The sequence below is a fragment of the Fusarium keratoplasticum genome, chromosome 4, assembly GCF_025433545.1.
Source record: "Fusarium keratoplasticum isolate Fu6.1 chromosome 4, whole genome shotgun sequence".
NCBI classification, from domain to species: Eukaryota; Fungi; Ascomycota; class Sordariomycetes; order Hypocreales; family Nectriaceae; genus Fusarium; species Fusarium keratoplasticum.
This window is the reverse complement of record NC_070532.1, coordinates 35,738-61,097: the sequence shown is the minus strand read 5'-3', so window position 1 is coordinate 61,097 and position 25,360 is coordinate 35,738. Positions and strand designations below refer to the sequence as shown.

Here is a 25,360-nt window from a genome sequence, read left to right as displayed (position 1 = left end):
CTTATTAACCGCGATATACTACCTATTAATATATATTAGGCTTTAAACTTTATTAAGTAATACTAAGAGCTTAAGATATATTTTTTTTAGAAATATAATTACTAAAGAGCTAAATATAAAGATCTAATTATTATCTATAATTAATTTCGGCTTATAGTAAATATAATCGCGAAGTATAGTATTTAATTAGATAATATCTATAACTTTAATAAGATTAGCTTCCTTATAGGTATAATTATAAGTAAAATAGTTATTATAGGCTTAGAAAGGTATTTAAAGCTAAAATTAATATAGCCTAGAAATTAAAAATAGATTATAGTTATTTAAGTAATTAATATAAAAGGCTAGGCGATCTAGCTATTTATTATTAGTATAGGCTAATATTACCTCGCTAATTAGTACTAAGAAAATAACCTCTTAGGTAATTAAGCTATTATAATAACCTAAAATAGCTAGACTAATAATAAGACTAGTCTTAAGTAGCTTAAATACTTTAATTAATATATAACTAATTAATTAATTAATTCTTATTATTTTTTAATCCTTAATAGCTATAAAAGCTATTAGTTTATTAAATTTAAGAAATATTATATAAAAAAGAAGATTATTTAGCTTTATATATTACTTTATTCCTCTTATTTATTTTAGCCCCTTAATATTAGGTACTTTAATATATTAAAATAAGCTTATAGTTAAGAAATAAAGTATCTAATTAAATACTTTATTATATATATTTTAAAAACTAAGTTCTTTTTAGCCTTTTATATTATATATAAGGCTATTATAATAGAAAGAAATATTAGGGGGGCTTTTAAAAAAGCTAGCCTTATTCCCCTTAACCTAGAAGCTATAGTCTTAAAGCTTAATATATAGCTATAGACTCTAATACTTATCGAGGAGGGGGTTAAACTCTTTACCCCTTAGGTCTTAAGGACCCTAAAGACTATATTTAAGGCTAGATCTTAGTCTAAATACCTCGAAAGATAAATTAAAAGGTATTATAATAGCTCCTTAGAGTTAATTATAAAGGCTATAAAGTCTCTTATAAAGGTAATAAAAGGAAATATATATAAGATTATATTATTAAGGGCTAAGATTAAAGACCTTTAAGAGGTAAATAAGATACTAAGCCGGCGCTAAAGGGCAAAAAGAACCTAGCTATAAAAAAGAGGGGTTATAATAATAAAAGAAAAAAGATAAGTAATTAATTAAATAAATACTAATATATAAGTAATAGCTAAATTATTAAAATAAAGTAATTAAAGAAGGTTAATATAATTAGGTATTTAGTATTATAATATTTATAATAAGCCTAGCTATAATATAAAGATTTAGTAAGTAATAATTAAGATATCTAGGGAAAAATATAATAAGTAGTTTTAATTAATTAGATAATTTATAGTATTTTTATTATAATTTTTAATCTTAGGGTAAAGAAAAATATATCGCTTACTTAATTATATTACTTATAATATATATATATTAAATAAAATTAATAATAAAATAATATATTTTATTAAATAAAAAAACTACTTAAACTTAGAAAATATATAAGAATTACTAGAATACCTTACTAATATATAATACCTTCTAAGGAACTTTTATTAATAATATTAAAAGGAATAATAAAATTATTAAGAAAGCCTAGATTTAAGATATTAATATAAACTATAGTTTAGATATTTTCTATAAGTAAGGATTTTTATTATTTTAATTATTTTAATTTATTTAGGGAAGCTAAGCCCTTATAGGTTATCTCTATACTATAGTATACTAGCTACTACTTATATTTCCGGTATAACTCTAGCTAAGAGAGAGATTTATTTAAATCTTATTATACTTTCTATAAAGCCTTATAACGGGAAGTAAATAGCTCTTTAATAATAGCCTCCCGCTTATCTAAATAATAAGCCTCCTTAATAATATAAGATACTAGTAATATTAGCGAAAAAGCCTAGGTAGAAAATAAAAAATTATATATAAGAGTTTAGAGAGATGCTTATTATATTATAAAGATAACCTAAATATATATATAAATTATACTTCTTAGAACCTAAGATTATCTTATAAATAGTATTTTATTTTAAATAATAAAAATAAGGTATTACTTTAAAACTAAATTAATTAATTCTAGAAGTAAGAATATAGCGATTTTTAATAAAAAAAGGAGTATTAGATTTCTTTTTAGTTATATAGCCTAATATCATATTAATATTATAATTAAAAAAAAAAATATAAGTTAAAGTTAGTTATTTATAAAGGAATAGCTATAGTTATAAGAAATAGCCTTAGGGATAAGACTAATAAAGAGGGGATATTATATTATAGCCTAGATATACCTAGGGTTATATATCGCATATACCTATAATAAGTACTTAATCTATATCTCTAATAAGCCGCTTATTCTTATAACTATAAGTAATTATATATTACTTATTATAAGCTTAGTAAGTAATTTAACCTCGCTTACTTAGGCCTTAGTAACTAGCTAAGTATATAAAATATACTTATTATACTTTTATATATATTAGCTACTTTAGCTATTAATATAACTTAGTTATACTTAATAACTTAAATATATTATTAGATATAACTTATACCCCTTTATTTAAGATAATATTAATAACTCTTTATTAATATAAACCTAATATAACTAGTTTATCCCTTAGGAAAGATATAATTATTATAAAGAAAATAACCTCTTAGGTAATTAAATAATTATAATAACTTAAAATAGCTAGATTAATAATAAGATTAATCTTAAGTAATTTAAATACTTTAATTAATATATAATTAATTAATTAATTAATTTTTATTATTTCTTAATTCTTAATAATTATAAAAATTATTAATTTATTAAATTTAAGAAATATTATAAGAAAAAAAAAATTATCTAGCTTTATATATTACTTTATTTATCTTATTTACTCTAGCCTCTTAATATTAAATACTTTAATATATTAAAGTAAACTTATAATTAAGAAATAAAATATTTACTTAACGTATATGCATAGCAAGTGTCTCAGTGAGCAAGTGTCTCAAAAATACCCTATAGTGAGATTTCTACCTAATTGAAATTTTCTTTAAAAAATTCTAAAAAATTTAAATTAAATCTAATTAAGCTAAGATTAAATAACTTATGTTCTTTTAAGCTAAAATATATAGAAATATTTTTTAAAGATTATTTAAAAAATCCCTTATAAGGTAGTTTAGAGAAAGTGTATTCACACTGTGTATATTACTATTTCTCTATATAAGAGATTTTTTAAAAATCTAAAAAAATCATTTTTAGATTAAGTAAAGAGTTAGATTTATAAAATTACTTATTTTTAGTTTTTAGCTATTTTATAGCAGTTTTTAGAGGTTTAAGGTTTATAGTTTTTAAGTGCACAGTATAGCTGAGACACTTGCTTGACTGAGACACTTACTATACATATACGTTAAATATTTTATAATTTATATTTTAAAAACTAAGTTTTTTTTAATTTTTTATATAATATATAAGGCTATTATAATAAAAAAAAATATTAAGAGGGCTTTTAAAAAAGCTAGCCTTATTCCTCTTAACCTAAAAGCTATAATGTATGTGATAAGTAAGTGGGCTAGATAAGTAAATAGGCTAAAAATCTTAACCTTTAAGATAGGATTTAAGATAAAAACATAATAAAGCATTTAGTTAGTTAAATTAAATTACTTTCTTCTTCCTTAGATAGCTTAATAATAATTTAATATATTCTTTTATTATAACCGGCCTTACTATATATTCCATAGTAGCTTTCCTTCGGTCGCGCTAACCTACCTCGACCACTACTTCTCGATAATTTAGCCTATATCTATATATTAATATCTATTTAATTAATTACTTCCCTTGCCTTATCTATAGTTATCTTCCCTCTATCTTATAGGCGGGTTCTTTTCGCTTTGCGCCGCCTACTAAGGGCCTTATTTAATTATCAAAGGTTCTTAACCTTAGACTTTAATAAGGTTATCTTATATATTATTGCCTTTATCCCCTTTATTAATAACTTTAGAGCCTTAAGAATAGATTCTAGAGAGCTACTTTAATGCCTTCTGATTTATCTTTCAAGGTATTTAGACTAGGAGCTAGCTTTAAGGGCTATCCTTAGGGTCTTTGAGACCTAAGGGTTAGGCTAGCTAGTCTCCTCCTCAAGGGGCATTAGGGTCCATAGATATATATTAAGCTTTAATATAATACTTTCGGGGTCTAAAGGAATAAGCCTGGCTCCTTTAAAACCTCCCTTAATATTACTTATCGTTATAGTAGCCTAGTAGGCGGCGTAAAAGGCTAGGAAGAACTTAGTCTTTGAAATATAGGTAATAGAGTATCTAATTAATTACTTAATCTCTTAACTATATGCCTTTTTTAGCGGCCTAAAGTACCTAATATTAAAAGGCTAAAGTAAGTGAAATAAATAAGGCGGTATATAAAGTATAATAATTTTATTTTCCTTATAATACTTCTTAAATTTAACTAAATAATAACTTTTATGCCTATTAAGGATTAAAAGATAATAGCAACTATTTAATTAAATAGTTATATATTAATTAAAGTGCTTAAGCTATTTAAGACCCGTCTTATTATTAGTTTAGTTATTATAAGTCATAATAATAGCCTAATCGCCCGGGAGGTTACTTTCTTAATACTAGCTAGCGAGGTAATATTAGCCTATAACTATAATAAATAGCTAGATCGCCTACCCTTTTGCATTAATTACCTAAATAACTATAGCTTATTCCTAGTTTTTAAGCTAGACTGATTTCGGCTTTTTATACCTCTCTGCGCCTATAATAACTATTCTGCTTATAATTATACCTATCATAAAGCTAGTTTTATTAAAGTTATAGATATCAGCGAGGGTAATATTATATTTCGTAATTATATTCGCTATAAGCGTGAACTAATTATAAATAATAATCGGGTCTTTATATTTAGCCCTCTAATAATTATATTTATAAAAGAAATAAGTCTTAAGGTCTAGATACTACTTAATAAAGTTAGTAGCCTATTACTTACTAATAGGTAATGCATCGCGGTTAATAAGTAGCTAGTTCGCTATTTCTTTAATACTATATAGTCACAGGGAAAACCCTCGCGAATCTAAGTTAAAAATAAACTAAATAATAATTTATTCCTCTAGATTAGATAACTTATGTAATTTAGGAATAATATCGCGTTAAGACTATATGCCTTTCTGCTAGCGACCTAAGGTATTATAGTATATATTATAGATCTCTGCGGCTTTCCAGATACTTAATTTTAGGTCATTTTGGAGGGCTTAAAGAGTAAGAAGGATATTTGCCTCTTTATTTAATTAAGATATCTTAGGTAGTTAAGAATTAATTGATTAATTGAGAAGAAGAGAGGTTGAGGGATTTTTGGCCTACTCGCTTGTCTGGCCCACTTACTTATCATATACGTTAGTTTTAAAGCTTAATATATAGCTATAGACTTTAATATTTACTAAGGAGGGGATTAAACCTTTTACCCCTTAGGTCTTAAGGACCCTAAAGACTATATTTAAGGCTAAATTTTAATCTAAATACTTTAAAAAATAAATTAAAAGGTATTATAATAGCTCCCTAGAGTTAATTATAAAGGCTATAAAGTCTTTTATAAAGGTAATAAAAGGAAATATATATAAGATTATATTATTAAGGGCTAAGATTAAAGACCTTTAAGAAGTAAATAAGATATTAAGCTAATGCTAAAGAGTAAAAAGGACTAGATTATAAAAAAAAGGGATAATAATAATAAAAAAAGGAAGGTAAGTAATTAATTAAATAGATATTAATATATAAGTAATAGCTAAATTATCGAGGAGTAATAATTAAAGAAGGTTAATATAACTAAGTATTTAGTATTATAATATCTATAGTAAGCCTAGCTATAATATAAAAATTTATTAAGTAGTAATTAAAATATCTAGAGAAGAGTATAATAAGTAGTTTTAATTAATTAAATAGTTTATAGTATTTTTATTATAATAACCCTAGAGGAGGTTAAAAAAAGTATAGCGCTTAGTTAATTATAGCGCTTAGGTTATATATATATTATATATATAATATAAATAATATTATTCTAAATAGCTAATTAAATAATAATATTATAAGCTTAATAAGATTATATATTATTATATATAGCTTAATTAAGCTATTTTAAAAATTAAAACTCTTTTAAGCATAGCTTAATTTTTTTTTAAAATTATATTAAGTCTTTTTTAAATAAGGTATAATTACTAAGAAAGTACAAAGTATATAGCTTACTTGCCTAGTTAACTAACCTATTAAGTACGTTAAGCTTATATGTATCTTCTGCTGTGCTCTGTTACGGAGAGTACATTTACGAATCATGCTATACCAAAAATGGTGAAACGGCACGCCATCTAGTTAGGAAATGCCATTGTCGATCACCTGGGAGTATGTGACATAGAGCGCAACATGGCCCTTAATTCGGTTATCCTTCTCTACTTCTTGCTGACAGAGACGACACGTGTGAAGTCCAAATGCTTATCTACCCATCTCTAGTAACAATGAAGGGGATAATAAAAGGCGCCGGGTCCTCCCAACCTGGGAGTCCGTGGCGAGTGCGGACTTGTCGGACATGTTACAGTCCGGGCTGGTCTGTCGCGCTTGAGCTCTATATACCACGTCATCTTCCTTTTCGCGCGCTCCCCGGTGTACTCTTCCTTTCATTATGGCGACTACATCCGTGCCTAGTGCCTTTCGAGGGGGCACTGGCGGAGTGTCCAGCAGGCCGAGCGACCGAGCCCTTTCTTGTGTCAACTGCAAGAGGAGGATAATTCGTTGCGATAAGGCCATCCCCTGCGCGCACTGTGTGAAGGTATCCACCACTTTCATTCCTGTGGTTATTTCTCTTTGGAGGTGCCTCAAGGAGCGTTTGCTTGCGACTTCTCATGAGTTTGAGTGAACAATGTTAAGAAAACAGGCCAATTTTACTTGCATACCCTCGAAACCAGCGCCCCCGAGACCAAGAGTCAAGCCCACTAGTCAAGACCTCCAGGAACGCCTCACAAAATGCGAAGCATTGCTGCAACAATACGCAGTTGCTGGTAGCAGTCACAGGCGTTCCTCACAACAAGAAGATGGTATCTCAAAGGGCAGCCCGAACGATCATACTCTCAAGGTGAACGAGGCTGTCGGTAATCGGACCAGGAGGCCTGTTGATGGCGAGCTGTGGGTTACTCTCAATGATGAGGTATCCATTCTCCGTCGTGCATGGATATCATGTACTAATAAGGATTTCAGATCCACAAGATGAAGAAGATCATCGAGGAGGATCACCCAGAGGCTCTCCTACACGAAGACGACGCGCCCCATAGCGTCTCGGAGTATTCCTCGCCCAGTTGCCCTGAAACCCCGCAGCTCGACCCTGTCACAGTTTTCAAGCTCTGGCAAATCTTCCTCGACCGCGTTAACCCACTCATCAAAATCATCCACGCACCATCCGTGCAGGTTTTGATTGTATCTGCCGCCGCCGACATTACTCTGATTCCATTGGACCAGCAGGCATTGATGTATAGTATCTTCGGGTTGGCGGTTCTCGCGCTGAGGAGTGATGAGCTGGCAGCTATCTTCGGCGAGGACAAAACACGAGAAGGTGTGTTGCAAGACATGTTGAAAAGCGTGAGCGGGGTGCTCGTGCGCTTTGACGCCTTGAAGCGGTACAATATGGTTGTCCTCCAAGCTCTGTTGCACACCTCGGTAAGCTCTTGGCCTTTCCATATGAGGACCAACCTGCTGACCATTCAGATTGTTCTCATGGGCCAGTGCAACAAGCACGCGTCATGGGTTATGCTGGGCTCATTGGTATGAATTGCTATATCCATGGGCTACCATCGTGATGGTGCACGACTACATCTGTCACCCTTCGAGACTGAAATGCGTCGCCGCATCTGGTGGCAGATTGTCATGTATGACATCAAACTGGGAATCGACTGCGGTTTGACTTACAGCTGTATTCCCAAGAGCTTTGACACCAAGCAGCCTCTCAACCTTAATGATGCGGATTTGTTTCCTGATGCCACAGGTGAGCTGACGCATAGAGATGGCCCAACCGAGATGGCATTTGTCATGATGATACATCGTGTGGCCGCATATCTGCTCGATGAAGAGACCCGACAGGCCGTCGAGGCAAATATCCTCGGCCAAGAGATACATCCTACCAGTGTGGAACGCAATCGTACCCTCATAGACGGGCTGGAGGCTGACCTCCTGGATATGGAGAAACGGTTCATCATCGGAAAGGCAAGCAACGCTCACACGGCGGCCCTAGGAATTCGTCCACATCTCATCAAGCGCCTACACGACATGATGCGTCCCATGCACGAATCGCCTGACTGGGGTGTCGACGTCTTTTCCCCTAGAGATAACCTCTTCAAACTCATCCTATCCAGCTGCGAAAATGCGAGCGACTCCTACGAACAGATGGACCGATGGGGCTTTGCTTGGTATATCCGTCTGCACTTCAACTTAGACCTCCTAGCCTCGCTGTCCACATTTTTATACCATCGTCCCCTGAGTTCCTTGGCTGACCGCGGTTGGACTATCTTCACTTCCCCATACATAAGGGATACCCTACTGCAAGAACCTAAATCGAAAGCCGCAGTGATCTCAGCGCAATTCGCTCTGAGAGCCTACACCCAGCGAGAGCGCACCCTGGCTGACGCCGGACAGTGTGTTGAGACGCCCAACTTTATCATTGAGCTGAGGCAAATACTCAATTCACCCCTAGCCACGCCTCCTTTGCCAGCCATCTTGAATCAGTGGGCAGCTCTCGGGACGATGACGACTGCTGCCATACAAATGGAGGCAACGCATGAGATGAATATGCATATGTTTATGCCGTTTACCGGAGAGGGTAGAGGGGATGGAAGTTATGATTTCTGGCCTGCTGTGCCGTGGAGGACTGATTAAGAGCAAGATGTGCCTAAACCCAGAAATCTGTAGGAGATGCGTGCTAACCCAGGCCCAAAAGGCACACTTGATGTCCCAGCTTAGCAACTACAGCCACATCCGTCGCAATCTGACGAGCCATCTTTCCTCATACCACAACCTACATTCTTAGTGGCCTCTGCATTGATGCAATCCCTATCGTTCCCACACGAGAGCCAAGGTCCGCTACCCCCCGAATGCGCCATCCAGCACCATCTTCCGTTGGAAGGTCTTCCACAACTGTGGAAGCACCACCCAGTCTTGCTGCATCCGGCGTTTCTGCCGTACCAGCAGTCCCGCTTCTCGAGAGTGTGCTTTTCGTAGCGGAAGGGGTTCTCGAGGACGTCTGGGTGTTCGCCACACTCAGTGTCGTTTCTGGGGTTGTCCTCTGGGGCCAGGGCGAGGCATTTGGCCTCTACCTTGGGCGAGACTTCGAAGGTTAGGACGTTGAGAGCCTGGGAGGCGAGGAGGGCGAAGAGATAAGAGGGCTTCATCTTGGAGGTCTGGTTTATTTGGGATGATTCAAGAGACAAGCTGGAGTGGTTATGAGTTTCTTCCTCTGCAGAACAGGCTACGGCTACTTATTTATACTGAACATGCTTTGGGGATTGCGACAAGTTGTGCTCAAACTGTCCACTCAGCGAATTTCGAAAGATGTCCGGGGGTGTCATGATCCTGTAATCGAATGCACCTCTCACCGCCTGTGTGAAGCATATTGGCCAGGATGAACGCATGTTGGTTGTTACCTGATAGCTTTTGTTGTCGTAGAGGTCTCGACTCATCCGCCCCAGTTCTTGGCGGAGACTCACCGGAGGGTCGTACCACATCTGGCCTGCTCCATTACGAGCTCTTCTTCACAGGACAGCGGCTCATCGGTGGTCTTGACGGGCCAACGGACGTTGCCGAGGCTAGCTAGATGTTCAAGAAGGAGAGATGTACAGAGTGACCAATTGAATAAACAGCCTCTCAAGCAGAATAGATTCCTGCCAAGACCTTTTGCTATGCATCTCGGCCCGTTGGTGTGCCTTCGGCAGGATCTTCGCATCCTTGCTGCCTTATGATTTCCCCGCTTGTCTAACCACCCGTTGACTGCTGCTCACTCACCGGCTGGGGGTCCACCTGAGATCGCATATGGCCCCTTTGACCTATATTTCTCCTGCGGAAAGATATGATCACGGGTCTGCTAAACCCCTTGACCCAGGAGACATGGAAACATTCCACGATGGGTCTTCCGAGGAACAAAAGTTCCTTCTAACGCCACCCCTCGCCATCTACTAGCGTAGTTATCCCATCAAGGGCCGGGCTTCCACTATAATAAAGAACACGTTGTCAACATATCATGGAATCATATCCCAATGCTAAGACAGTGTCAATGCACAAGAACGTCACCTTCTGAGAGCAACGGCCTCAGGAAGAACACGTGCATGCGCGGCACTTAGAGCAATCTTATTCACAACTGTAGACCTGTATTCCGACACGTCGTTGCCTTTCTATTTATTGCCCCGACTTTCTCTGCTCACAGGATTAGGGATACTACTCTCATGTGAGACAGCAGAGCCGCTCAAGCGTCCTTCACGTCTGAGACGTTGGCAAGCACAGTCTCTTCCAGGCTAACCCAGCCTGGCCGCCCAAGATCTCGCAATAGCTGCTCGGCCTCGGCACGGGGTTTAATCTCATTGGCGTCCGATCCAGAGGAGAAATTGGCGGGAAATTCTTTGTTAGGCGCGGCCTTTCGGAGGATGTCCAGGATTTCATCCCAGTTAAAGCGGCCGGCAAAGCCAAAAATTCGCCGTTCCTTAATGTGGTCGAAGACCGCGGCTGCGACATGCAGCCTACCGGTATCCTGGATATTGATATAGTATTCTAGGAACAATTTAGCAATCACGCTCTTCGGACGGAGGAAAGGATACATACGCGGTACAATTATGTGGTGGAATGGGGTCACCTGTCCCTGCCATAGTGCAACGGGGAGGCCAGAACTGCTGGGATGTCCCTGGTTGACTGGGTCGAGAGACTTTCCGAAGTTGAAGTTAGGGAGAACTATGCATGTCAATAGGCGTACACCATCTAAAGAACTATTGAGTCTCTCACCTGTGTTGACGACTAGGTCAGGGCGCTTGTCTCGGTTCTCCTTATGGTACTTCCACACCGCCTTCTCGGCCTCGGTTTTGCTGGCGGCATAAACAACGCCGCCACGCTCGGGAGTGTAGGGAGGTTCAGCCCACGCGGCCTTAACGGCGAACTCATTCCAAGTGTCCTCCAGCACTTCAACACCGGGGGCGCCTGGTATGGAGAGAACAGCTGCCGACGACGACGACGTCAAAACGAATCGCTTCACGGAATTTTCCTTGTAAGCAGACTTGAGGGCATTCTCAGCAAAGGCGATAGCCTGGGGAATCACGTCGCTGGGGTCTGGGGCGAAGCTCGTGATGGTCGCAGTGTGCGCGACAACAGAAGTCCCTACGTAGTAGTTAGATAGTCGGCGCGAGACCCCAGCTACTCTCTCTCAATATTGGCACACCTTTCACGGCCTCATCGAAGGCTCCCTCGGCCGTCAGATCGGCCACTTTGAAAAGCTCGAAGCTCCCCTTGCCGTACTTCTTATCGAAGAGAGCTTGGAGCCAGGCGTTCTTCTCGGTGTCTCGAACCGTACCACGAACTTTGTAGCCGTACTCGAGGAACTGGTCGACAATGTGGGAACCCAACAGGCCGTTGGCTCCGGTGACGAGGACAGTAGAGCCCTTGGGGACTGCAGGATTATCAAGAGGGGCCATGGTTTTCCTAAGGTCTGAGCAGAATTGTGAGTCAAGCACCGGAGTTGAAGTGTATAATACTCTTAGATAGAAGCACAGGTGGAAATGGATAGCAGATTGACCTTCTGAGCAGGAAGCTACCATCCGCCTTTATATACCACAGATCGAAGATTACCAATCTATACGATATGGAGTGCGGACTTGCTGAAACTCCGCTATTGATCCGCAATGGGGTCACTCGTGCAGCTGTTACGTGGTGCTGCCGAAGGGTGTGCCATACGACGTTTAAGATTCAAGGAGGCGCAATATCTTGATTCATTGACATCATAGGCGCGAATAACCTAATCGGCGGCATGCCGCGCTGTTTTTTAGCTGTTTCAAACACGGCATTAGGCTCTTTGCCAGGAGAACTGGCTCTGGTCTCAAAACTAACCGGCCTAACCACTACGTACTGTGTTTGTCGTCATTGGCTGTAACTGTGTCCCTGACACCATGCCCTGCCGTGGCGTAGCTATATGAACCAGTCTTCGGCGTTTCCTACGCACTATCTCTATACCTGAGTATGTGTTGGTGCTATCTCTGCAATATGGATTGCAGCCACCACCACCACACGGTTGTTCCTCTAGCGAGCAGAGGCTTTGCGGAGCATGATATCACCACTAATATTTACCACTTCAGGTTCAAACTGCTGGGCATTATCTCCAGCAGCGCGGATTCTGTTCCATAGTGCTGGAATTGACAAGACAAGTGCTCAACGTCTTACTCCGCAGATGTTAGCTACCTAGCTCGCCGCGACAGCCTCGCCAAAGACCAGTACGGGCGCTGCCGTGGTAAAGTTCTTTACATCGTCTTGAACCTCTTTTGCTCCCTCCGATGCAGCAGCCTTCTGGAACGCAGCCGCACTCTCCCATTTAAGGACAGTATAGAGCTGGTAGGGGCCTTCACCTCCCAGCTTGATAACCTCCCAGCTCTTAAGACCTTCCGGCCCCCAGACCCTGTCGCAAGTTTCAGTCGCGTTTCATCGCATGAGTAGGGCAATGGTGAGATGAGCCTTACCTATCGGCAATCGGTAGATGCGTCTTCACATAGTATTCAAGGTCGAAGTCATGACCGACAGGGTACTGGAGAATAACAGTCGCCATTATGATGTGAAAGTGGACTAATTGACTGAAGACTGAAAGAGAAGGGATTCAAAGATTACAAAGAGACGTGGTATTGGCATTTATGCTGAGGCGGTCAGTCTAGATAAGATATATGATCTCAAGTTTCATATAAGTAATCGTTAAAAGGAACGATAGTTTTGTATGAGTAATCTTTAAAAGCAGTGACAAAAAAAGAAAGAATGGAGGAAAAAAGGTCTCCTAGTATGTTTAGACTCGGGGTAACTCAGAGGCCGCTTGTAGTCGGGGAAATTCATAGACCGCTTCTACTCGGCCGAGGTAACGGACGAGCTGCTTGCAGTCTGGGTAAATACTTAGCCGGTTGCAGTTCAGGTGATAAAAGGGGTACTTGCACTTAGAGCTCCGCGGATCTTTTGGCTCGTATTCGCCTGGGGCGAACGGTACTACCCTCACAACTAGCCCCTGATTCAACGAGATCACTGGGTTTACTCATCCTATCCATGCCCAAATAGCCATGATGATGAGTCCTCCCAATTGAACGGAGAGCTCCACTCCAATCGAAATGGCAATCTAGCTAGATACTTGTCGATGTACCACAAGATGACACCAGCCGAGAACTCAATAATAACAAGATTAAGCATAGTCAATGGAGTCCAAGCCAGGATTTTTGCCATGCGGCTTAGCTGTTCGCAGCCTTCTGGTGTAAAGTGGAGCATCGCAGGTGGTGATGGAGGTTATCGTGGCGCTGATAAGCATCCTACACGAACAAGAAACAGCACACAAGAGACAACAACTATTCCTTCAATTTAGAGTCATCTCAAAAACACCCCGTCAAGGAGGCAGCTTCTGCCAGTGAAGCCGACATAATCATGTCAAACAGCATCATCAGTGTTCTCGTCGGGAACTACGAGTCCAAGGAAGTCATGGCCTCACTTATCCAACGCGACATTAACTTATTTCCCTACACTGATCCAGAGGCTCGCCTCGCCGCGGTTCGAGAAATCTTTGGCCCCGACGTCGTCCAGTTCGACTTCGACGGCACTACCCACCACAGCCACGACGGCTTGCTAGAGCGTCCCTCCTTTCTGCTCGAGCGGCTCAGCGGCTTCGCTCATCGCGTCGAAGGCGGAGCTGGTGTGTGCCAAAACATGGCCAAGGGGCGCTGAGAGGTAGTACTGGAGGGCACAGATAATGATCAAGATCAGATACCCGTTATCCAGCGTGGCGATGTCCTTGGAGTGTAGAATAGGAAAATTAAGATATTATGGTCAGATGCTGATAAGCTTGATGACGTTTTGCTCTCTCAGTTAGGGTGCGGATACTCGGCTAAATCTCAACAAGCAGCAGGTTATATTTACATGTTACACCAGAAAGATCTTGCGTGATTGAACTATCGCCAGATAACTACAATCCTTTTCGGGTCGATAACTCAAAATCGTCAGACAGTTTAGGAAAGTTGAAACAGATCAACTTTACCGCTACTATATGCCGATGTGACGAGAAGCAACCCACCCGGGCACAGCGAAACCTTGTCCCGGCATTGAAACGCTAGGCCCGGCAGAGGTTTCTTGAAGCGGTCCTTTCCGTTTAAGAATTAGGCAGTTCGGCGGTACGTGACCCGATCGCAGTTTCGAATACAGTATCCGATTTGCGCATTCACCTCGAGACCAGCCCCACGTCACACCGTACCAGGCTATCAGGCCGGAAAGTTGTCCGCTGGCATTGACCTGATATAGGATCATGTTCATGCGCAACTGGTACAACTTAAGTTAATCCACCATTCACCGAGTCGCAGGGGTTTAATTGGCTTCGGGGGGGCCGAATTACGTTGATTTGGTAACGTATATGATAAGCGAGTGTCACAGACAAGCGAGTGTCACAAAAATCCCTCACCTTACATCTTCTTTATTTAATCAATTGATTCTTAACTACTAAGTATATTAGGGCCTAATACTAAGGCTAGAATCCTTCTAGCTCTTTAAACCCTCTAAAATAACCTAAAACTAAGTATCTGATGCGCCGCAACGATATATATAATTCACTATTATACCTTATATCACTAGCAGCAAGGCATCTAGTCTTAACGCGATATTATCCCTAATTTATGTAAGCTATCTAATCTAAAAGAAGATATCCTTATTTACTTTATTCTTAACCTAGATTCGCGAGGATTCCCCTTATAGCTATATAATATAAAAAAAATAGCTAATTAATTACTTATTAATTATAATATATTATTAATTAATATATATTAAACTTATAACTTTATTAAGTAATATCTAGACCTTAAAATATATTTCTTTTATAAATATAATTACTAAAAAGTTAAATATAAAGACCTAGTTATTATCTATAATTAGTTTTAGCTTATAATAAATATAATTATAAAGTATAATATCTAATTAAATAATATTTATAACTTTAATAAAATTAGCTTTCTTATAGGTATAATTATAAGTAAAATAGTTATTATAGATATAAAAAGGTATTTAAAGCTAAAATTAATATAGCTTAGAAATTAGGAATAGATTATAGTTATTTAAGTAATTAATATAAAAGGCTAGGTAATCTAGCTATTTATTATTAATATAAGCTAATATTACCTCGCTAACTAATACTAAGAAAATAACCTCCTAGGTAATTAGGCTATTATAATAACCTAAAATAGCTAGATTAATAATAAGATTAATCTTAAATAGCTTAAGTATTTTAATTAATATATAATTAATTAATTAATTAATTCTTATTATCTCTTAATCCTTAATAGCTATAAAAATTATTATTTTATTAAATTTAAGAGATATTATAAAAAGAAAAAAATTATTTAACTTTATATATTATTTTATTTATCATATTTATTTTAGCCCCTTAATATTAAATACTTTAATATGATAAAGTAAGCTTATAATTAAGAAATAAAATAATTAATTAAATATTTTATAACTTATATTTTAAAGACTAAGTTCTTTTTAGCCTTTTATATTATATATAAAGCTACTATAATAAAAAGAAATATTAGGGGGGCTTTTAAAAGAGCTAATCTTATTCCTCTTAACTTAGAAATTATAGTCTTAAAGCTTAATATTTAGCTATAAATACTAATACTAATTAAAGAGGTAATTAAATTATTAACCCCTTAGGCTTTAAAGACCCTAAAGACTATACTTAAGGCCTAATCTTAGTCTAAATACCTTAAAAGATAAATTAAAAGATACTAAAATAGCTCTCTAGAGTTAATTCTTAAAGTATTAAAGTCTCTTATAAAGGGAATAAAGGCAATTATATATAAGATAGCTCTTATAAGGGCAGAGGTCTAAGACCTTTAATAGGCAAATAAGATACTAAGCCGGCGCTAGAGGGCAAAAAGGACTAAACTATAGAAAAGAGGGGTAATAATAGTAGAGGAAGGAAGGTAAGTAATTAATTAAATAGATATAGATGCGTAGGTAGCGGCCGAATTATCGAGGAGTAGTAGTCGAGGGAGGTTAATTAGACTAGGTATTCGGCGCTATAGTATTTGCGGTAAGCCCGGGCATAATATAAGGACCTATTAAGTAGTAATTAAGATATCTAGGGAAAAGTATAGTAAGTAGTTTTAATTAATTAGATAATTTATGGTATTTTTATTATAATATTCCTAAGGAGGGTTAGGATTTTTATAATACTTGCTTGTCTGTGACACTCGCTTATCATATACGTTAGGCCAATTTTCAAAAATATTAAAGAGCCCATCCTCCTCCATCCGTCTCTGTTGTTTCCTGCAGGCCAATTCGACATCTCACTCAATATGGCAGTCCTCTACTTTGTCGCTCTATGCGCTCTGTTTCTACTATCATGTCTTGGTCAGCCAGTCCAAGCCACCGAGTTTCAACAGCAATGTTCAAAATTGGCCAAATCTTTGAGAATTCCTAATGCAAACCTGACACAGTCAGAGTTTGTCGCAGCCAACACTACTCTGTCATTTCCTAATGTGGACCCAAGCTGCGGCCGCGCTTCCCAGCTTGTGGGGGCAGATCTTTGCCGCGTCACGCTACAGGTCGCCACATCGACAAGGTCTGGAATCAAGATGGAGGCCTGGCTACCGCAGAACTGGACCGGACGGTTTCTGAGCACTGGAAACGGCGGTCTCGGAGGCTGCATCCAGTACGAAGATATGGACTACGCATCATCCCTGGGTTTTGCCACAGTTGGGACCAACAACGGCCACGACGGCCAGGAGGGCAAAGACTTTCTCAACAACCCCGATGTTATCGAGGACTTTGCCTACAGGGCTCTTCATACGGGCGTGGTGCTGGGTAAAGATATTAGCAAGACCTTTTACGGCAAACCGCACACAAAGAGCTACTATCTTGGCTGCTCCACGGGCGGTCGCCAAGGATGGAAGGAGATCCAGTCATTCCCAGAAGACTTTGACGGCGTTGTCGCTGGTGCTCCTGCTTTTTCTTTCAACAACCTCACATCTTGGAGCTGCCATTTCCTCCCGTTGACGGGCGAGGCCGGTGCCGAAACTTTCATTCCTGTTGATATGTGGCCCACTATCCATCAGGACATCCTAGATCAGTGTGATGACCTGGATGGTGCAAAGGACGGCGTTCTTGAGTCCCCAGATTTGTGTGACTATGATCCTAGTGGTCTTCTTTGCCAGGATGGCGAAACAAGCAACTGCCTCACATCAACGCAAGTCAAAACGCTTCGCAGCATCTATGCTCCATTGATGGCCGCGGATGGAAGCCTGGTGCATCCTCGGATGCAGCCTGGTGCTGAGTTGACGGGGGCTTCAACTATGTACTTTACCGGCAAGCCCTTCTTTTCTGCTGACTGGTTTCGGTATGTCGTTTTCAACGACTCTGACTGGGATCCTCTCAGCCTCAAGCCCGAGGACTACGACCTGGCATCTGCCCTGAACCCATTCAACATCGAGACATGGCAGGGTGATCTGTCGGCTTTCCAGAAGAGGGGAGGCAAAGTCCTTCACTATCATGGCCTAGTTGATGGAGTCATTACGAGTGACAACTCGCCAAGATACTACGAGCACGTGTCACGAACAATGAACCTGAGCTCCGCAGAGCTCGATGACTTCTACCGCTACTTCCGCATCTCAGGCATGGCTCACTGTAGTGGAGGGCCCGGAGCTACTTTTATCGGCAATCAGGCTAAGAGCATGGCGAGTTTAGATCCCAGGGAGAATGTTCTCATGGCTATGGTCAATTGGGTCGAGCAAGGCGAAGCCCCAGACGCAATTCTTGGTACAGCCTATGTCAACGGTACCAAGGAAGCCGGTGTGGACTATAAGCGTTGGCATTGTCGGTGGCCTAGGCGCAATGTCTACAAGGGAGAGGGTGATGTAAAGGATGAAAACAGTTGGGAATGTAAAGATAGTTAGTTTAGATTCTATGGTCTCCTAGCCTCTGGGAACCTGGACCCTAAAGATGCCAAGATCGGGTACCGATGGGCATGAAAACACACCATGCTATGTTCCAAGAGATACTATGGGCTCACCCAAACATACCCGCTAGTCGCGACACGAAAAGCAGCCAGCATTGTTCTTCACATAAACTATACCTCTCAGAAACCTGAACCTGACCGTGGCCTCCATTTATGCCAGCCCTCTCGTCCCTGGGCTCAAATACTCCCGCGGCCACCGCGATACAAAGTTGAGCTACTGGCACTGTCCAACCATCGCGATATAGTGGCTTGTCTTACTGTCGAAAGACCAGACTCGCCACAATCCTGGCGTAATTACTTACCACGATGTAGATTGCCTTAGTCACGTTGCGCTATTCCGCGCTTCTTGAATTGAGGGCAATCCAAGAGCCGTTGATTGGGTCTGGTGCGGGTATGTGATTAGTATTCTCTGCTTCAAGCGTTAGAGGTCTTACGCCGAACGCCAACAACTGAGAGCGCCAAGGTCAATATAGCGTAGCGGGTTTCTTTGGGCTGGTTCTCAGTAATGAGGAGAGTGACGAGCTTCAAAAGTAGCAGGAGGCTTTGTATAGTAGGGCTGAGTTCCTCACTGTGAAAAGCCACCATAAGCTGAGGCCAAGTAGCATAGAGAAGCCTCGTCGTCGAGTACGGTCACACGGCAGATGTATTAGTCAGTCTGCCGAGGCAACACATCAGCAGCTCACTTACGTCAGGATGCCGAAGACTGGATCCAAGAGAAGCTGAATCCAAGAACCAACTGAAGTAAGAGCTTTGGACTCTGGGGCACCGTAGCCGAAGCTGTTAATGATTGTTGGCCCGTAAAATGCGAGGGCATTTGCAAGTGCATTTCCAAGAATGGAAACCAGTAAATGTGGATAGATGGCCAATTCTTGAGTCAACCAGGCTTCTTTCATGCTAACGGATCGCCGTTTCTGATCTTTGGTCAGGTCATCTACCATGGCCCTCCTGACCCTACCCTTGAACAGAACAGCTCCAAGAGCCCTCAAGAAGATAGCAACAACTAAGTTACGCAGTAGTAATAATGCACAAACTCCCGACCGTCGCAAGTTGTCTTCCACATGGCGTACGGGGAAAGTAGAGCTCCTGGCTCTTTATCCCACGTGAAGAAAGGCTTCCGAAGGATCCAATTCTTTCTTCTAATTGAGATAGGAGGCGGGGCTCCTATGGAAGAGAACGGTCTGAGTTTTGCAAATCTTACTTCCCCGGGCGTATTTCAATACGACCAAACCAGGGAGATTGAAGCTAGGACCTTTGAGCTCCCTGGGGTCTTCCAACCCCCACAGCGGTGTCCAATGACCGCCATCATCTCTCTTAGATCACATTCCAGCCTTGATTCCCATGCACTTTGACGGCACTTTGATGAGAGTACAAATATGAGCTGAATCCTTTTAAGAAACAATGCAGATACCCTAGACAATAGCATGACTATCTCTTCAAACTGACTTGCCCTATGTGCTAGCTTCACGATGAATGAGACAGCTGATGCAGCTACATATATAGACGAGCCCTCTGACCGACAAACCGTCCACAAGCTCATCAGGGTCTCATATCCTTTGGGGACTGGGCGCTTGAAAATGTCAAGGTTCGGGACCGATCGGCACAAAAACTCGACGTTCTGTGTTTTGAGAGACTTACAATAACACATACACGATACAATAGTGATAAATGACAATTAAGCGGGTGGACGAGACATGTGGGCCTCTGAAATGGGTATGGTCGATTATTTGAGTCTGATGACGGGCCGCATAAGGTGAGGATCTACGATACACCGTTGTGGCTCGGCCGAATATCTGGAATGTGTTCGTTTCAACTGCCGCGTGTTTGATTGTAACGACATAAAACGTGGCCGATAACGTTAAGCTTTTGAAGCGGTAAGCCACCGCCACAAAAACGCCTCTTTATGCTTCGTACAACTTCGCTCTTTTCTCATTTCATCCTTCTTGCACCATTCAGTACGAACTTGCGACCTCACTGACACCAGCGATCCGCCATTTACTGTCGGCTTCGCCCACTTATCCTGATGATTATAAGAAACACTGCATTAAACCTATCTAAGCGACATGCGAACCAGTTTCGCCCCCCAAACAAGATTCAAGGAAAAGTGTGAGTGATGATTCGAGCTACCGATACCAGCTGCCGCCCATCACCAGGTGGTTCCAACCTTATACCCTTAGGCCCAAACCATTGCAAAAGCGGCAATTCCGGCAGTGGTGAATAGGAGAAAATCAAGATGAACAGTTGGCGCGCCGGCAACAGCGATGACACTTGGTGTCTCGGGGCTGCCGGGCGCGAAGCTTGGCCCAGTGGTGCTGGGCTTGGGAGTGCCGACATGTTGGCCAGGGTTCGAGTTAGGGCTAGAGCCAGACTCAGAGCCGGGGCTGGGACCAGAGCCAGCACTCTCAGGGGTGTTGGGCTGCTGAGGTTCGGGGAGGTTGTCATCGTTATCGCTGGCGTTGGGTTCTTCAGGGCCATCGGATTGTCCTGGAGCATCAGGAACACCGGGAGCACTGGGAGCACCAGGAACATCGGGAGCACTGGAAGCACCAGAAGAACCGGGAGCCCCGGGCTTAGGGGCAGAGTTTGAAGATTCTCCAGGTGCAAATACAGTCTTTGTTGGCTCACTGTCCCCGAGACAAGAGTAAATGGTGATAGTGGGAAGTGTCTTGGTTGTAACGCAACTTGGAAGCTCTGTAGCTGCACCAGCTAGGGCGCTGGTGAAAAGAGCAAGAAGCGTGAGGGTGGATGATGACTTCATGTTTGAGGGGGAGAAATTTGTGCAATAGGAAACGATGTCTGGTGTGTTGAAAGAGAAGATTCACTGACATTCGATTCCCAAAGTGCGAGGGGCAAGAATGGTATTTCTAATAGCTGCGAGACCTCTTGTCCTTTTACTAAGTCTGTCACCCGTATGGATTGAAGAGAGAGACAAGCCACTCTAACGATTGACAGCTCTCTGAATCTTAATGCCGAGCAGATCCATTCCCTAGACCGACAAGAAACTTCAACATGAAAATGAACAGAAAATGTCTCATGGTCGACGCTTTAGGGATCGTTCACGAGAGACGACAAAAGGTCGTTGCGGGCACGCTACCGAAGAAGGACCGATCTAGGAGAGGTTAAGGAGCACGAGAGAACTCCGAATCAGGAAGAAAGAGACGTGATCCTTCGTCCTTCAAACCCAAATTCAAGGCGATAACTTCAGTGGGTTAGCTGCATTCAGATGCCGAAGCTCGATACGAGGTGGTATGGAGTTGAACTGGATGCTCATATGATTTGTGACTGAACCCCCACGAATGCCACCTCGGCCGCTCTATTACCACCGACAAACACTTCTTGTCAAAGCGGACTAAGTGATCAACTAGTAATCTTTGGCTTCTCCTCTAAGTGGGGATACTTAACTGATAGTCTGGAGGGTTCTGGGCTGTATGTCTCGGCCCGACCTACCATGTCACGCAGGGGCTTTACCTATGCAAGACATCTTGAAGGAATGTATGAGATCCAGTAAGGCTAATAGGCAATCTTCATCTGTTACTTTCAAGCTCGCTTAAGGACCGAACGGAATGGCCGGAATAGGTAGGTAGGGGATTTTTGTATCCGGGCTTGTCAAGGTGCCATATTTTGAAAACCATGCCGAGACTCTGCCAGCAGGTCTCTCATGAGTTATATAACCCTCTGAGCTCTTCAGTAACTTGCTCCTTCATTTTCACCACATATCTTTACCCCCTTGCATCCTAAAGTTACTAGCCAAGACATCATCCCATTAAGGAAGAGAACTGGTCAGTTCAGACTGGCACAATGCGTCTCCAAACCTTTGTCTGGGGCAGCGCAGCCCTGTTACTTTCGAGCACAGGTCTCTCTACAGCTGGCGTGCCTGATTGCCCCAACGGATTCCAGGTTATCGAACTTCAGCCTTATGAAGTCATTTGTGATGGAACCACCTCGGCTTCCACTCGCACTAGGTAACTTGTCCTACCAATGCTGAACTAGGAAGAAGTTAACCTGTCTCTAGGGCTTATACTATTCCATTCGAGCCTCTGGGTACCAATCCTCCTGGCCAAAACGGCACTCCTGGACCGCCCAATGGTCCTGGGAAGCCTCAGATCCCAGGTCAACCCGCAACTTTAGCAAACCCCAACCCGCCACCTGTTCAGCCAAATCCCCCAGGGCAACCTCAGGTACCAGGTCAACCCATTGTTCCTGGCCATCCTGGAAGTCCCAATGAGCCGGAATCTCCCCCTGGTGTTGTCACCATCACCATTACTGGCATACCTCCCCCGCTGAAGACTGAGGGTATCCCTCCGCCGAGAGGGGGTTTCCGGACCATCACTGAATACGTATTCCCTCCCCCAGTCCCTGGAACTACCACGTCCTTCGTGACAGGCCCAACTCCTGGAACAACGACCGTTCCGCCAGCTCCTGGCTGCTCAGACTCCGATTGTATTCATACCATCGTGGTAACTGTCCCGGGACCTATCCCCAGTCTTACTACCACAATTACAACGACCCCACGAGCGCCAGGCACGAGCACGGTCGTAGTCACAGGCCCTCCCCCTTTGGATACTCCAAATACAAGATTTATAACGACCACTGTCCCAGGAACTACTCCTGGAACCATCACTATCCCCCCAGCTTCGAATTGTAAGACCTCATGCGTGGAAACTGTGGTGGTCACGACTGTTCCCACAACGCCACCCAACACTGCCATCACATTGACTGAGGTCTGCACGGCTACAACCTTCTGCGAGCCCATTACCATTACGCCTCCGGTGGATTGTGTGCGTCCTTGTACAACGACGGTCATTACCTACCCTCCCAACACACCATCCTTCACTACGACGCCGCCTGATATTGTCACGACAATCATGGGGACTTGCACTAGCACAGGCTCTTGCGAGCCCGTCATTACTATTCCGCCTGCGAATAACTGCAAGCACCCATGCACAACGACAGTCATTACCTACCCTCCCAGGACACCATCCCTCACGACTACACCTCCGGATGTCATCACCACTATCACTGAGCCATGTCCTAGTACTGGAACCTGTGAGCCTGTGGTTACTGTGCCACCCCCCAGTGACTGCACTCGCCCCTGCACAACATCGGTGTTTGTCCGCCCTTCTAGCTCAGTGTCTCTCACAACTACGCCCCCTCCTAACATCATCACAACTATCACTGAGCCATGTCCCAGTACCGGAACCTGCGAGCCTGTGGTCACGGTACCACCCCCCAGTGATTGCACTCGCCCCTGTACAACATCGGTGTTTGTCCGTCGCTCAACCAGTTCATCAGAGGCTCCCTCTAGCACTACAGACGGATCTTCGTCGACGGAAGAGCCGTCTACGACAACAGTGACATCCTCAACACAAGACCCTACTACATCCGAAGAGTCCACAACCACCGAGGAGACCACCACGTCAACCACAAGCGAGGACTCTACTACCTCTCAAGAGCCTACAACTACTCAAGCGTTTACGACCACAACAGAGTCTACCACGTCCCAAGGGCCCACAACCTCTGATGAGACTACCACACCGGCAGAGTCAACCACGTCTGAGGAGTCAACCACATCTGCCGAATCCACAACCACCACAGTACCAACCACAACGGATGCACCCACAAGCACTGAGGAATCTACAACTTCCGATACCCCATCAACAACAACATCGGAAACCCCGCCCTGCACGCCAGGCCTCGAATGGGCGTTCTATAACTTTGAACAGGCCCCTGACGGGGAAACCAACCCTGGTCAGATCCCATATCATCCTACTGAGCAGACTACAACCTGGTCACAGCAAACATTCCAGATTGGCACTTCTCTTAGCGGGCAATCCCCAGGATCAAGGGGAACAACCACGACTGTTGGCATACCGAGCCAGGATCAGACCTTTACTGTCTACGGCACAGATACTGGCACAAATGCCCAGTACAACATCGTGCAGCACACTGGCTACTTCCACCCCAACAAGGTTGGCACATACACTTTCAATCTCCCAGGCGATCAGCTAGACGATGTCGTATACACTTGGATCGGAGATCCGGCAAGGTCGGGATACAATAACGGCAATGCCTACTACATCGCCGATTACTACGCACCTACTTCGAGGTCCTTCACCTACGATGTCCAGAATGCCGGAGACTACATCCCGTTCAGGTTGTCGTGGGTCAACGCTCAGCAGGGTGGTGGCTTTGGCTTTTCCGTTGAGGATCCCGATGGCAATGTTATCCTGTCTGACAGTACTCCAACCACTGATGGACAATTCGTCAATGGATGTGCTAACTCTGTTGATGCCCCTCCTTTTGATTTTTGATCTAGTTAGGGGGCTATGTTTGCGGTAATCGTATATTCGCGTGTATTTGGTTGAATGGTTATTCTATATTCTTGTATCTCCTATGTCATCTCTCTTCTACTCATTTTCTGTCAACTTCATGCTTTAGTTGCTGCTGCTTAGTTTGGGGGATGATGTAGCCTGTAGGGGTCATGCTCTAATCAATCTGCAACTGTTTGATCTAATCGAGCTCTTCTTCTTTAAAGCTCAGTGCTGGGAGTCGCAGTCCTTATCTTCCCAGAGCCAAGGAAACATCCGTTACCAACGCCCCTCTTTCGGGCACTGGGAGTGTTACTTCACCTTGCAAAAAGGTCACCAGATCTTTGGCAGACACTATTTGGTCTCTCAATCCCAACACGCCCTGTGACAATTCCTTCGCTGTCTTGTTTTGGTCAAACAAAAGCAAACTAGACAGCTCTAGTGAATGGGCCTTGATTGTGAATGTCCTGGGGTTTGTGAAGTCTTGGGGGCCCAATGCCACGATACCCACTATCTACATCCTCTGTGAAACCATGCCTACGCAGCAGCCCTACTATCTATTGTCTCATGTCCATGTGCAGCAGCCCAGTGGAGGGCGATGAGCTCATCCGTCCCAGCCATCTCCACATGTCAAATCTATCAATTAGTATTCTCACAGCTTCATTGACTGCCCAAACTGCCAGATGTATGGCTGTCCACCCATCACCATTCTTGGTTGTTTGATGTCGCGACGCCCTGTCACGTTTACCCTGCAGGCTGATAA

General features: G+C 42.1%; 7 protein-coding genes across 7 annotated transcripts; 4 read left to right on the top strand and 3 right to left on the bottom strand.

Annotated features, from left to right (window-relative positions):
• Positions 1–6,952: 6,952 nt before the first annotated feature.
• Positions 6,953–8,955, top strand: NCS57_00512600 (Fungal-trans domain-containing protein; the record flags this gene model as incomplete). The annotated part of the gene is made up of 4 exons (XM_053055062.1): positions 6,953–7,237; positions 7,288–7,743; positions 7,792–7,848; positions 7,915–8,955. 4 exons carry the CDS (start codon positions 6,953–6,955, stop codon positions 8,953–8,955), a joined length of 1,839 nt encoding a protein of 612 aa, XP_052914017.1.
• A 1,579-nt stretch (positions 8,956–10,534) lies between these two features.
• On the bottom strand, positions 10,535–11,747 carry NCS57_00512500 (Epimerase domain-containing protein; the record flags this gene model as incomplete). The annotated part of the gene is made up of 4 exons (XM_053055061.1): positions 10,535–10,836; positions 10,888–11,013; positions 11,065–11,433; positions 11,495–11,747. 4 exons carry the CDS (start codon positions 11,745–11,747, stop codon positions 10,535–10,537), a joined length of 1,050 nt encoding a protein of 349 aa, XP_052914016.1.
• A 760-nt stretch (positions 11,748–12,507) lies between these two features.
• On the bottom strand, positions 12,508–12,868 carry NCS57_00512400 (uncharacterized protein; the record flags this gene model as incomplete). The annotated part of the gene is made up of 2 exons (XM_053055060.1): positions 12,508–12,721; positions 12,783–12,868. The coding sequence occupies 2 exons, from the start codon at positions 12,866–12,868 to the stop codon at positions 12,508–12,510; spliced, it is 300 nt and encodes a 99-aa protein (XP_052914015.1).
• An 848-nt stretch (positions 12,869–13,716) lies between these two features.
• NCS57_00512300 (uncharacterized protein) lies at positions 13,717–14,399 on the top strand (the record flags this gene model as incomplete). The annotated part of the gene is made up of 2 exons (XM_053055059.1): positions 13,717–13,981; positions 14,248–14,399. The coding sequence occupies 2 exons, from the start codon at positions 13,717–13,719 to the stop codon at positions 14,397–14,399; spliced, it is 417 nt and encodes a 138-aa protein (XP_052914014.1).
• A 2,235-nt stretch (positions 14,400–16,634) lies between these two features.
• Positions 16,635–18,230, top strand: NCS57_00512200 (Carboxylic ester hydrolase; the record flags this gene model as incomplete). Its single annotated transcript, XM_053055058.1, has 1 exon — positions 16,635–18,230. One exon carries the CDS (start codon positions 16,635–16,637, stop codon positions 18,228–18,230), a length of 1,596 nt encoding a protein of 531 aa, XP_052914013.1.
• A 2,232-nt stretch (positions 18,231–20,462) lies between these two features.
• Positions 20,463–21,047, bottom strand: NCS57_00512100 (uncharacterized protein; the record flags this gene model as incomplete). The annotated part of the gene is made up of 1 exon (XM_053055057.1): positions 20,463–21,047. One exon carries the CDS (start codon positions 21,045–21,047, stop codon positions 20,463–20,465), a length of 585 nt encoding a protein of 194 aa, XP_052914012.1.
• A 1,040-nt stretch (positions 21,048–22,087) lies between these two features.
• Positions 22,088–24,600, top strand: NCS57_00512000 (PA14 domain-containing protein; the record flags this gene model as incomplete). Its single annotated transcript, XM_053055056.1, has 2 exons — positions 22,088–22,251; positions 22,302–24,600. The coding sequence occupies 2 exons, from the start codon at positions 22,088–22,090 to the stop codon at positions 24,598–24,600; spliced, it is 2,463 nt and encodes an 820-aa protein (XP_052914011.1).
• Between the last annotated feature and the right edge of the window lie 760 nt (positions 24,601–25,360).